This window comes from Ruditapes philippinarum, unplaced genomic scaffold (assembly GCF_026571515.1).
Source record: "Ruditapes philippinarum isolate M1 unplaced genomic scaffold, ASM2657151v2 ctg1475_1_1_1_1, whole genome shotgun sequence".
Taxonomy (NCBI): Eukaryota; Metazoa; Mollusca; class Bivalvia; order Venerida; family Veneridae; genus Ruditapes; species Ruditapes philippinarum.
The window spans coordinates 67,599-82,485 of NW_026853495.1; the positions used below are offsets into that span (position 1 = coordinate 67,599).

At 31.7% G+C, this 14,887-nt stretch overlaps 1 protein-coding gene across 1 annotated transcript in view; it reads right to left on the bottom strand.

Annotated features, from left to right (window-relative positions):
- LOC132737053 (uncharacterized) overlaps positions 1-12,407 on the bottom strand; it is a 37,234-nt gene extending 24,827 nt beyond the window's left edge. The window contains exons 1-9 of the mRNA XM_060724285.1: positions 12,192-12,407; positions 11,910-12,004; positions 11,150-11,299; positions 10,616-10,792; positions 10,006-10,086; positions 9,429-9,599; positions 7,802-8,071; positions 5,538-5,657; positions 4,625-4,720 (exon numbers count right to left, since the gene is read on the bottom strand). Coding sequence (XP_060580268.1) covers positions 4,625-4,720; positions 5,538-5,657; positions 7,802-8,071; positions 9,429-9,599; positions 10,006-10,086; positions 10,616-10,792; positions 11,150-11,299; positions 11,910-12,004; positions 12,192-12,378 — 1,347 coding nt within the window. The 5' untranslated portion in view covers positions 12,379-12,407. The remainder of the gene's footprint in view (positions 1-4,624; positions 4,721-5,537; positions 5,658-7,801; positions 8,072-9,428; positions 9,600-10,005; positions 10,087-10,615; positions 10,793-11,149; positions 11,300-11,909; positions 12,005-12,191) is intronic.
- Positions 12,408-14,887: the final 2,480 nt, after the last annotated feature.

A 14,887-nucleotide genomic window follows, 5' to 3' on the forward strand; every position in this document is an offset into this window, starting at 1 on the left:
CGATACCAAACACGTATATATTCGGTCAAGTAAAAACGAAGAAATCGATTTTTGAAATTTCTGTGACGTCACTTCCGGTGACTTTAAACTCGAATTACACAAAAACGGTAAAAGATAAACCAATAAAACTATATATTTTCTTTATCAGCGCGACGAGACGAATCGATTGGAAAAACAGTTGTAACGTTTTTATTGACTTTCGCAATTTAGGGTCTAAAATCGCTCTTGCGTCCATAACTCAAAAAACGGCTGCAAAATCGAATCGACAATGGGGGTGTACATTAAAGGTAATGAACTGTTCTTTTCAATTGGTAGTCATAACAATTAAAAATTCATAATCGGATTCGGGGTTGCTCTAGATTTAAACGCAAAATATATATTTTTTACGCCCATGAGTGATTTTGACTTCCAGTATGAACTTTACTATCGCCAGCGTCAGAATGTATTTTCTCGTCAAAGACCCTTCAATTTGATAACAAACCAATGACTATGTTTCGTTCCATAAACGAAAAAAGTTAATGCGCGTTTTTCCGCATGGAGTGAAATTTTGTCTTGCCCATATTGAAACTTCTCCTTATCTCAGGAAGAAACAGTTAAAAGCATTAGATCTATATAAATAATTACAAATTTTCTGTTATTCTACTGGCAGAGATTCTTTCAAACGGCCATTATAAATCTAAGGGTTTTATTGAACTTTAAAAAAAATGGTTTAAAAACCTCGTTCTTTTCAATTTCATTGGCTAATCAAAAATAGCAATACCGGTTTTAAACCTGTCGTAACTGGACCGTTTTAACGATAGGCTATAGTAACTGTCATAAATTAGTTTGATAGGCAAGAGTAAAGACTGGGGGTAAGCTTATTTTAGTTATTTTTTAATGATTTTTACGCATGACGTGATTTTAATTTCGATTTTAAGTCCGTATTCATTTTAAAGAGCGGCTTAAGACGTTTCATTTGATACCAAAAACAAGCCTTAGTTTCGGCAGAATCTGTATAATTGATGCGTTTGTAAAAATAAACCATCTTCATTGGTCCATATTTCAATTAATTCATCCCCTCCGGTTTATCAACCGTAAACAGAAAAGGTTTCCGTCAATTATTATTTATCTTTTGTGATTAATAAAAGCTATATTTAAGCTAACGGGAAGGATAAAGGGTTTTTGTTCAACATAGTTTTCCGCTAGGTATTGTAAATCTTAGGGGCTAAGTTTGGCGACTGTACTTGAACGGGTCCGCTGCGTTTGAAAAGGGATAATAGATTCTTTTTGTGATTAAATTGAAAAGTGTATTATTTAGTAACGAAAAGGATAAAGGGGTTCTTTTTTGTTCAACATAGTGCCGCTAAGGTATTGTGGGAATCTAAGGACTGAGCCCGGCGACTGTACTTAATGCCTTTTTCTTTCATTGACCACCCGCGTAGGGGGCTGATGAAATAGCTCCTGGTTTGGTTGTGAAATACCGCCTACTAAAAATAGACATTCATGCCGCAGTCTCACAAGAACGTTACGCTATGACAGTCATTTCCTTACTAAATGTAGGTAAGCTAAACGAGTTATATTTTGTATCAATATTATTTGAAACCTATTAAAAAAACTATTTTTTTATAAAATTAAAATGTTAAGTACGTATCTATTTACAAACATTTTCTTTTATCTGTCATAATGGTAATTATCTCTCCGTCTTAGGGCCGAGGACCTGACCCTCAATTCCACGATTCAAGCCCTAAGATCGGTTTCGTTTTATATATTTTATTTTTGCATCAATATAGTTTTTTTTTAAAATAGGTTTTCAATTCGTGTATGGATAAATCTATATGATATTTAAATATTGTTATAAATTAACTTTTTTATTATAAACAATTTTCATTTACTTTATTACTACTTGATTACGTTTTGATAATAAGAAATAAATTTTTATTTCTTTGTTTTATCTTGTCATCTCTCCGTTTAGGGCCGAGCACCTGACCCTCAAATGTGCGCGATTCAAGCCCTAAATCGTGTATACGAGTCAGCTCCGTATACTTCCGGGGAGATATTTTTTTATTCGCGTTTCTATTTATAACGTGATTGATGTCAGTTCTTAAAAATAGAATTCCAAAATGGGCCGCCGCGCCTCTGTTATTCAACATGGCCCGCCGCGCCTGTGTAGTGAGGTCATTTCTTCTATGCAAATGAGTTACTATTAATAGGAAAACAACATGGCCGCCGCGCATGCGCACTCGTGGCGCCAAAGAGACCCCTATACTACTGTTGCTTTTGATATAGGGGTGTTGCAATTTTGTTTAACCGCATGGACACTGAACACTAGGACTCTAGACTAAGATTTATTAGAATACAGTTTTTGAAGTTCACTAGATGGTATCAAAAGAAAAAAAAATATCTTTTTTTCAAAGTTACCGTAGACGTTAATTTTATATAACAAAACTGATGGTAAATTTCAATAGAGGCTGCCGTCAGTAAATAAAGATAAATTGTGCGATTTACATACTTTTGAAACAGAACTAACGAGGTCTTTGGAATTCTATTTCAAATTTTCATTGTATGTTAATACTAAATAAGTATTTACGGACATTGTCACAAAACAAATATTTGGAAATCCAATTACAGAAAAGTCTAAATGTTTTTGTTTTTTTTTCAAAGTTTTTTTTGATAATGATCGTGTCGCAAAAATATAATAAATATTTGAATTTTGTTGAATGTTTAACAAAAATATTCTATCTTCGTTTCAGTTTTTCGTTGCTAATTATTCCAGTTACGCAGACTTGTTAACGAGATGATCTGATTTGCCACACATTTTTTGGGGGGGATTTTTCAATCAATTAGAGTTGATAAACGTGATTTGTTCCTTGCTTTTAAAAAACATACAGTCTGTGCATAATATGGAAAAAAAAAACGTGCCTATATTTCTGACGTTTGATTAAGACGAAATGTGTGAGCTTATTTTATATCTTATTTTATTTATTTATTTATTTTACAGGGGGTGGCTTCTTTTATCAAATTCATATTATGTTCGACATTACAAATATTATATCTTTATTTCTATGAAAGCTGGACCAATCTCAGCTAAAAAGAGATAGCATCGGAATAAAAAAATTCAATGATCGCAAAAAACTACATTTTCGACTTTTTTGTAATTGGTTTTCCAATCTTTGGGCGAGCAGAAATTTCCACATGACATGTGATCTCTGATATTGAGTATAATATACGTTTGCCTCTCACAGATGTGATTAGTAGTCGGTCACTTGGGGGATATAATTTGGTAATAACTGGTTAATTATCAAGAAAAGGTAAGGTGGGTTAACAGTCAAGATATAACCAAAAATTTGTGAAAATAAAAACGACGTAAAATCATACAGACAAACAACATTTAATCGTAACTATTCCGACTGCCAAACATGTAACTATTATGAAATATTCACATCGAGCAAATAATTATATCAATGTTATTATTGATTTATTGCAATACAAAAAACGTATGCCTATTAGAAAATATTCTGTCTAAATAAATAAGTAATAGCAAAATCAAAGATGATTTTAAGGCTAAATGAAACAGTGATAAAGCAGAATATTCCCTTTGTCATATTATTGCTATATCATAAATGACGGCATATCATTTTGTTCTCCGTATTTGATGCTATACTTTATAAGGTATTATAGATGCTCGTTTTATAACAAGCCACGTAAGAAATACCAACATTAAAGCCGAGAATTTGATTGTTTGCTTTGTTTCATTCAATCCCATGACAAAACGCAACAAAACATCAACTTGAATAAATAGATTTACATTATGTGGCAAATTGCAGTAAAAGCAATAAAACAATTGGCAGAGCGTGATGCTATTAAAATTTATAAAACAACCAGCAAAGCTTTATATTGTTGATAATATTGTTACAAACGTTATATTATTGAAAGTTATAAAACAATAAGCAAAACGTGATGCTTATTAATTTTATTTCATAAATTTAAATCCATTTGAATGGCAGTTTTTTTTCTTTTTTAATAGTTATGTAGTTTTGAAAACACTAACATTGCCAAATATTTAATTCCTCTTCTAGGAAAGGATCAAACATTTAAATTATTAGGAACTGCAATCTGTCGGTGGAACGTATTCCTTCTCGTTTTCTGGCGGCTGAAACTTCGGGAACGGCCACTGTAGCTGTAAAAAAAACATTTTTGAATGACAAAAAATAGATTGTACTGCTAAAAAATGAATAAATATTTGTATCTGAGAAGAGAGAGAAAAGATACAATTTCTGTCTTCTAAGATTTGTATGTACTTTATATGAAATAATTGTAATAGATGTGTGATTTAAAGCGTGAATTTGCTTGCTACCTTCATGTAAGATACATTCTGATTTTTTTGTAAAACAAAAACTAAAAGTAACGTTACACATTATATTTAGATATATATTTTAATACTGCCATAATACAAAAAAAAAGATCTTAAAAATGGCTTTTGAATTCTAGCAAGAATTTGATATATTTCTAAATGATAACATGAGTTAAATCATTTTCATTAAGTACCATGATAAATAGTCTTGGAGATATTTTTGACCATTGTGACGTCAATCATCAAATTTATTTAAACAAATCGAAAATCGTGTATAAAACAAGATTAAGTTACCGGGATGCAGTACTGCTCATTTGTACAATTGTTGGCATGCGACAGAAAGTAGTCCAAATTACTACTCCAGTCAATGTTCTCAAACGCTTGGTGTTTCTGAAAAAAGACAAGGTTTTACAATGTCAGGTAAATAGTAGAGCCGTTTTATTTGGTGCCATATTCTTTAAAAAAAATTGTCTGGGTTTAAAGAAAAAAGACATTGTTATTGTCATATGGCGACTTTCAAAATAAATAACCTAAATATAGTCTTATTACCTGCCCCTAGTTTCTACTTACTGGAATATAGTAGGCAGGGAATCACACTATCAAAGGAAATTAATCAGATCGTTATTGCAAGAAAACATATCAAGCGGGCATCTATTGTTAACCACAAAACTTTAGACGCTTGACTCTAAGTTGACTATCATTAAATGACTAACAATTTATCAACTGTAAAAAGGTTAACAGAAACTGTGCGATTTACTGTAACTCCATTTGATAATGTTGCTCGGAAAAAGTCTGAGAAAGGTTTGAAAAGGCTTATATCAATTGTCAAAAGTCAAATGTAACTAAAGTTATAGAAATGAAAAGAATAAATGCATTGATGTTGACTTGAAACATATCTTTGTGCTCGATTGTATAAAAATTCCGACAACATATTTTGACTACAATCTTGTCCGCCAAGAATTGTCCAGTAATGATTTCATACGCAAAACAATATATGCATTAACCGATTCGGGCACACACACCTATTGTCCCTGGATTGAAAGGCAGACCCTTTGAGCAGTACTTACACAATGTGTAATCGCATCTTCTTCCTTTTATAGAAAACAAATTTACAAGTTGAATCGTATAAACTTGCAATACATGATACAGTGTTTCCGTTTCTACACGGTTATAAGTCGATCGTATAATTAGGAACTAGTATGCTTACGTTTGTCGTATCAAATGGGAAATTGTCCAACATAGGACGTGAAAAGCAGCCCGATAGTTTTATCCTGGGGTAGTAAAACAGGAACGAGTTACACATCTCTTCCTCAGTTGAAAATCCGCCCTAAACCATACAGAAACATAAAATTACCTTTTCAAGTCAACAAATATTCATTTCAAATCTCCATATATTTATTTAAATCTTACATTTATTTATTTCAAACCTACATATATTTATTAAAAATCTACACAAATTCGTGCCATGCAGAGGCATTTTACTACTTATATTTGATAAGACATTAATGACACTGCGCTTTGTAACGTCGCTTTTCTAGGGATAATTATGATGTTTTATAATTTTATAATTTTTTTTATATAACGTCGCTTTTCATTGGATAATCGTGATGTTAATAAAGTTTTATATACACGGCTTCTGTCAATTTATGAAGAAATCTCACTTTCTTTTCTGACTTGCTGTATTATAAATTCATTATAAATATGCCTGACAGGTTGTATGACCGTTTATAAACGGTTGTTTGCAATAAATTTATCGTCTTGCGGCTAGGATCATATTCCTAAACAACCGTTTATACAGGGTCATGCAACTTATAACTAATAATATATACGGCCACTTTCAATTTATGAAACATTTTCAATTTCTTTTTTATAGTAAATGAAGTTTTCTGTGTTATGATTATTGACATGATAAATGACAGTTTAACCGCTGTCTTTAATAAACATTACGCCTAGTGGCTCGTTTTATATATGCCACTAGCCCCTTTTATATAGTGTCTACCTTAAACAAAAAATTTAAAAAATGATCTCAACTTACAAATGTCGTTTTATTTCTGTTTTTTGTATCATATATACAATCCACTTGTAAACTGTCACCCTGCAAAAGGATATTTTAGGTCAGTTAAAAACTCTAAGCTGACAAAACTTAATTTCTCCACCTCAAAAATTATGATATTATTTGGTTACCTGAAACAACCGATATCCGGTTCGGACCCGAATTATAACTTAACCCAACGTTATAAATATATTAACAAACAGTTCGTTTTTTTTCCTCATCATCAAGTGAATGAGATTGAAAATAAACTGAATAAATAAGCTTCTCTCTTTACAGAATAAGAATGTTATTTTATTGCAAATAAATTGTTTAATTGTTCACATGCTATAACAAAATGTATGTTCTTTAAATATGTATCCAAAATTAAGGGGACCTGTTTTGTTTTGAATGTGATGCAATGAATATTACTACTAAAAAACATCTGCGTATTACATAACATACTGTTACAATTTAAATACTCAAATATTTAAAATCCGTCCTATTTCTTGTACATAAGATTATAGTGGGGAATTTCATAGGTAATATAGGCACCCCCTTTTGGGGGAAACGAACGTGTTTTTTTGGAAAATTAAAAGTCTTTAATTTTTCATCTGAAAATTAAAAAGGCCCGGCCCATTTCAGTACCATTTCTTTTAAGTCTAGTTGTTTTATCCGGGTGGGAAAATCGGGATGTCCCCGTGCTGGAGTGTGGCAAATCCCTTTTAATTTCCCCATTTTGCTTTTGGCAAAACCCCCTTTGGGGAAAAAATTACGAGTAACGAAAATATTTAGTTTTGTATCAATAATTGACAGTATTCCTACATGATAAAAGGAGTGACATTTCGAGACAAGAACCGATTGAAGCAAGGCGCATGAGTTATAGAACTTTTGCAGAGGACTAAAAGGTGAAGCTATATGTAAAATATCAAAGCTCTTTATATTATTATGTCAGTAATCATAGACAAACCTAATGATGAAAAAATATTATGTTAAGCTGAAAATATACCACCATAAATGATATAAGATATGGAAATCTGGAGATCCCTCGGGAACAACGTCTTAATCAACGGATACATCAAAATAATGTGAACATTGCAAACTCAGTTTGATATAAACTGTTCATGAGAGATATTATAAAATTTCAACATCACTCACGCCCTGTAGCACCGGCATAAGCGGTATCCAATATGTAAACCTAAAGGTGTTTATTAATACACAGTCTCTTGCTTCTGCATTTTACACTGTTCGGAATATTTGAGAAAAAAAAGCTTGATATGGTCCTTTATTAGTTAGTTTCTATATTAGTTAAACCTCTCTGCTGTATTTTTCATAAAACATATACTACATGTATATTATCTTGCATTTTAATACAATTATTCTATTTTACTTTTTTGACCTAAAAAGGGAATACACTTTTACGATCAAAAGAATTTCAATACCAGATTTAAGCAGTCTTCAGTACAAAATGTCTTGAACACGTAATCTGTCACGCCTGGTGGCACAACCTGAGTGTCGTCTGATACTGTGCCAAGCGTTAACAAACCAGCATCATACCGTCGTAGATTAGATGTTATAGTCAACCGGAAACCAGAGTTGTCGATCAAGTGCGCTTTTTGAGTCGGATTATCGTAATGCGTCTCCATGACAAAGAAAGAATCTTCATCCGGGCCTCCAAACGGAAATCCCACGTGATCAGGAAAATAATATGGCTGCAATTAAAATGACATTGAATTATATATATCATAATTATAGTATCAATGTTTATCATAATCAAAGAATAACAGTAGAAACATATCTAAAACGATTATTTACAGTTTGCATGTTTATTCTTTTCTAGGTAAATGCGATATGTAGAAACTTCTTTCGGTTTATTTTATGTTTAAACCTCAATAGATATGTGGGATCCGCCATTCAAACTTATGTTGAATGCACATGTTTCCACATTAAAAGTTCTCATTTTAACTTCGTTTTAGACTTAAAACCCAATTTTTCAACCTTTACAACGTTATCATACTATATAATATTATATTTATATATACATGTATAATAATGATATATATAAATATAATTAAATGTATAAAGCAGCCTTTATACAAATATGGAACAAGATAAAAAAATAGCCAGGCCTAAACGCACGAAATAAACTTGTTAAAGAAACATGAGAAACTGAATTTGGGTCATTGACATTTGCATGCGTAATGAAAAGAATTAATATGGTCCAATAAGATAAACATATTGTAGAAAGTTGTAAATTACCTCAACCTTTGCTCAATCTAAAATTCGTACTTAATTCAAAAAGTATGAATTCAATTCAATCAGTTTATCTTAAATTATTAATTCTTTGATTGTATCATAAATTCATCAAGGTCATTGGCCATTGCTTTTCAAGTTAAAGTTATACATACATGTATATATATCGAAGTGTTATTTTTATAAGTAACAAAACAATATGTTTGTATAATAACTAAATGTGCCATAATTAGTAGGCGTGGTTTTTCTAGTCCCTTCCATGTTTCTACGTGTCACACTACTGTCATTAAAGACCCTGTATGTTGTATTTAAGGTTGTTACCACAAGTAAGTGAAATTGTATATGTATATAATTATACTTCTAAAACAATCTTCAAATATCGAAGAATATGTAAAATATGTTCCACATTATATGTTATCATTAAAATATATGCACTCATTTCTTATTGAAAAATTTGACTTAGACTTTATAAAAAATAAATTTCTAACAAACTCCCTTTATTAACATGAAATGTAAATTCGGTAATATCTTTACAAAAAATGCTTTTTGGAACTTACAATATTGATAAATCTCCAATTGAGCATTATATTTATGATATTAACCATAAAAAATGTGTTACAGGATCTTTCAGGTTTCAAAATGACGATCTGAATGATATTTTGTTACAATAACTATTGATAAAGCAACGTTTGGATAACTTTTTTAGAGAAGAATGCAAAGTTCCTTTAGTACGTATTGTAAACATATTGTACATCATTTTGCCATAAATTTTGATGTAAAATCAAACGAGTCAAGGTCATCTAAATATAAATGAACCTCTCCCCCAATTGCCCAGACGATGGTCTGTTCGTAACATTGTGGAAGGATTCTGTTCTTGTAACACATTCCTGAAACCCCGTCCCAGCGGTCCGGATCTGCTACTTTACACCGGTACAGAGCAATATGGTGAACATGTTGTTCATTGCCTGGTGTTATGACTGCCTCGAACTGAAATAAATTATTACTGCATTAAACATATAGTAGTGTGTTACCAATTAAAGGCGTTTTTGTAGAAAAATATTTTTGTGCTTCGACTGGGAAAGAAACAAAAATGGTTGTTTTTATTTCAGCTTTTCAGGATGTGTTATATATATACGAAATAGGTCTGCCATATTCGCATACTTGGACCAGATAAGACATGCACTGTCCCAACTCACTTCTTACTAGCATAACCTACATCTCTTATCTTTTCTGTATTCTTAAAATCTATTTCAAGCAAACAGAATTTTTTATACAAAAATATTCCATTTATCAATATTTTGTGATTATGAGACAAAGTTTATTTCAATGTTGATTTATGGTTGAATTTAATTAATTAAAATGTTGCATTATAATTTGAAAGTTGTCGTTTTACCTTGATAATGTGGTGTTTCCCTATCGTTGGTATTTTAAATCCTTTACAGTTGTAGGTTGTCTTGTCACTTGGTACTAGAAACTAAATGACATAACATGATTATCAACATTTGATTCAGTCTAGAATTATTGTTCTGCATAGTTTTGTGTATCATTTTTAATTAACAAAGTGTTTAAGTGAAGGCTGTTTGGTTATACGAGTAGTTTAAATGTATGACCGTTAAACGGATTGATCCCATCTTAATTTACAGAGAAATTTCCTAATATCATTTGCTTTAATCAGTTATATCAAATACTTGCTTACTAATTTTGAGCCATATTAGCACCTAATTAAACATATTTCTAATTTCAAATACATGTAGAACACTCTAGGTCTATTGAAACTATAATGGGACCAATCTCCACTTATTTGACACCATATTAGGATCAAGCTCCGCCTATTTGCAATCGTATAAGGTTCAAACTCCGCCTATTTCCAATCATACAAGGTGCAAACTGTGCCTATTTTAAGTGATATTCAACATAAACCGCCAAGAAACAAACTGCTTTATTTGGACATATTTTCACCAAAGTAGCCTGTGAGCACACTTCATTGTTCTTGTTCTACTTACATTGCCGTTCCGAAAGTCAAAATATTTAACATTGTCAGGTAATTTGGTTTTGTCAGCAGTTTCTGGACTAAGAATGGATGCACTCTTGGTCCCACGTGTTGTGCCGTGATATGTAATTGAGTTATCGTCACTTGGATCATTTTGACCGTATGCATAGATGAGGCGTACTGTGTCTAGCTATTTAAAAAGAACACAAAGGTTTATTGACACAAATAAGATTTGATTTGTATTTTCATACTGTTTTCTACATGTTTAATGTCGTAAGTAACGATGCCAATATCTATAAAAAAAACTTATTTCGTTAGAATAATATTTAATTCAATAAACCTGCCTAACTGTTGATAGCGTATGGCATGAATGAGTCAGTCTTCATTGTTTTAAACGATTTGAATAAAGCAATATGATGAAAGCCTCTGTACTAGCAATTCACGTTTTATTATCGGACAAGAATACAAGACCCAGACTTGGTCAGAACGGCTAAAATAACATTATATGCTAACAGTCGTAACTTGTATAGCAAAACTTGACACTTACTGGAATCACTTTGTCCTCGTCTTTGTCGCACGTGTTTATTTTTCTAACAAATTTCAGTACTGTGCCAAATTCATTCTCTTCGCCATGGAGTAACTCCCAGTCTTGTGATTTGTCTATCACTGGCATACTATGTGCTGTTGTATGGCGATCCTGGGATACATTATAACGAAAATAAGTAAGTTTTGCTTCAGAAATGTTTTCTTTTTCTTCTTTAGAAGTGACAATCATGTGTTAAGTTATTTTTTGATAATAACTTTAAAACATATTGGATGCTTATCAGTGGAAGTAAGTAGCGCTGAATGTTATATTGTTTATAAGGAGTAGTTAAATGTTAACGAAGTGGTATTTTAAATTCCATTAGCCAAAAAAGAGTATACATTCTCTATAACTGAAGTATACACCAACAAAAGGAACCAAAAAAAACTGGTTGAGCCATATTGCCAATGATTACTCTTTCCGAAAATACAAAAATAAAACACGAAGACTTGAAATTGAATTTGTATTTGTGATCAATGTACTGTGAATCCTTTCTTATCTATTTGTACCTTTTTTTACACTGTAACATATTTGCTGTGGAAAAAGATACATTTTGTTACATGGAAGTTTGAATTTTTTTATTTAGATGTCATTCTTGGTCATAGTTCTGTAAGCATGAACTGGTTACCTTATTGTCGGGCATGATTCACTTAAATGTGATATATTACTTTTGCCTTTTTATACTTAGTTTGATTAAATGTTACCATTAACTATTGCTTCTTACAGAAAAATACACCGATCCATTATTCCGGACCCAGCCTACGACAACATCCGCTGGAAACATCTTGCCATTGCTTGAAAGGCCAAATCCAACCCATCCTAAAAATAACATAGTTTAAACATTAACATTCATAACGATAAAAACTAATAATATTTACTTCGGTACAAAACAAAATTCATTTGATCTTTTGTCACATATTCATTAAAGCTCGCGCTAAACATTCGGTATTTTTCATTCCTTGGTGTATTTTTAAACAAACAAAAATCGGAAAAGAACAAAGTCTACCTTTTGTTTTTACATGCAGTTCAAACGTCACGTGAGAGTCATTAAAGTTCCAGAAGAGTAGATAGTTCCCATGTGCGTCCAGCTCCAAAGCATTGTCGAAATGTTCCGTAGTTCTAATTCCAGGAAATTTCGAACACCACGCGAGACTCACAATAGCCGAAACAAATATTATTGTTTTCATTTGCATGTTCGAAACAAATCATCATTTATCTTTTTCGATTGGCCTCTTTTATATGTTACCATAAGAAGTTTGTAACTGAGGCCCAGTAAGGCACACATTTTCACAATGCTATAATATACGTGTTTACAAGCCATGCTAAGATGCAAATTTGCATAACTACAAACACTTTTCACCTTATGAAAAGTAAGGATTTTTCTGATACTATAAAAATATATTTGCAGATTTTTACTTTATTCCTTTGAAACTTGTTCCCTTTTTCTGATAAGAAAAAGGGCAGACATTAAGTGTGCTTAAGAGTTCAATTCTTGTCAAAATATGAAATACCACGAACATACCATGTTAAATTATGACGAAAATTAGTAACTGTGAAAATAAGTATTGTGATAAATCTTAATACAACAAACAACATGTACAAATTTAATATTGCCGTTTGAAAAGTGTACCGAATGTTGTCTAGGCAAAATGTTTGGTGCTCGTTATATTGTAGTTATCGATCATAAGATCAGTTTAAAGAATTAAACCATTACAAAAACTCATCATTTTACGCTAAAAGGAATTTAAAGCTCAGACTTTTTCCTTTTTTATTAAATCTTTAGACTGCTGAAAGCAAGTAAGTATACCTATACGACCAGAGCAGACCAAGATCTCAAACAGCACCTTTATGTCGTATGAAAATGGTCTGCACGGTTCCCTGTTCAGTCAGAAGATATTTTAAAATGTTCCCTAAAATTATAAATGGATGATGCATAAGTCCATTTAATTTATAAGGGTGGGAATGGTTCAAATACTTCATGGAGAAATATCAAATAATCATTAGAATATGTTTACAGAAATGCTGATAGGGCCTCAATGAATGCTTAACAGCATGCGCTAAACGTAGTACTTAACATTTCAAAATACACTTCAACACCTTGTCATGTTGACTTATAGCTAAAATTAGCGTCTGATAGCATTGAATATGTCATACATTTTCACCGTGAATATTTCAAAATGACATAATTTTGGTTCCCGTTGAGAGATGGCTCCCGTTGAAATCCGTATGGTAAACGTTATAACTGAATTAATGTCCCAATAACATTGCATAAGTTGGAATTTAAGATTGTCTGAGAATGGATAGTGACTATCGAATTGCGATTCAAATATTTTACATATAAACTTCCGTCTTATAACAAAAAGTTTGTAAATTAAAAAGTAGTTTTTTTTGTTCTTTTTTTGTCATATTGATTGGGTCAATAATAATTTTCATTAAAAGTTTTGTCATAGAACAGAGTAAAGGATATTAACACATTGAAGACCATTAGAAGAATGATTATTTGCAAAGGAACGACAATGTAATTGATCATTATTATAGAAAATTTTATGGTATAAATGTATCTTATCCCGATACATATTATTTGCATTCTAAAATCTTTCTCTTAAGCGTTATCTTTAGTTCATACTTTGTAATGTACTTGATTTTTTGTCAATGTTATAACCCTCAGCAAGACGTTGTCCTTGTTATCTTGCATGTCCCATTTTCAATGACATTGATTTCGAACTTTAAAAATAAAGCAGGTAAATGTTGTGCAATATTCATTTTATAACATCGTATGAGGAAGCTATTATTATTACAGTTGTGCAGATCGTATAAGGTTCGCGAGTCAAGCACTCCCCACTATCCCCTTCCCGCACATGTGGTTGATACGTTTGGGTCTTCCTTCAAGAACAAACCCGCATGCAGCCGTATGCTATTATTGTGTGACATACTCCCTTACCCTACATGTCACACACCGCTTACTCCGGACTCAATTGAACGAAGTAGAAATACACTTTCAGTGTAAGTTGATTTTATAATTGAGTTGTTGCTTTTTTATTCTGCTTTTAAGTAAAACGTTGATGTGTCTATCTATCGACCTTGAACTTTTTCTAAGAAGTTAAAGCAATTATAACATCTATGTATAATATAAAATATAAACGAGCTTATTTAATGCTAATCGGCTTTTAGAATTCAAAGCGTGACATGACATTTAGACAAATGTAAGACAAATACTTTGAGCTACGGATTGGGCTTTACGTTATTAAGTCATGTCTCTTTTTCAAGGACATTGATTTCGAATTTTGAAAATAAAAAGCTATGATGTTGTGCTTCAGTTATTTTACGCCATCATATGAGGAAGCTTATATAATAACCATTGTGTGTCTCGTGTGACCCGGCTTCCGCACTTGTGATTGATACGTTTTGGCCTTCCTTCAAGTATGATATTATTGTGTGACTTAGACTACCTTATCAAAAATCTCACATATCTCTTACTCCAGAATCAATTGAACTAAGTTAATATTTTCTGTCAGCCTAAGTACATGTTATAGGCATTGATTTTTTTTTAATTGTTGTAAAGGAAAACTTTGATATATTTATCTTCCATTAATATCAAACCACTTGCGAGGTCGTAGATTTGTCTGCGTGTCAAAATCGGAAGAAAATTTAAAATAGTTGTTTGAAAGAGGATAAAAGAAGAACATTTAATATATGTTGATG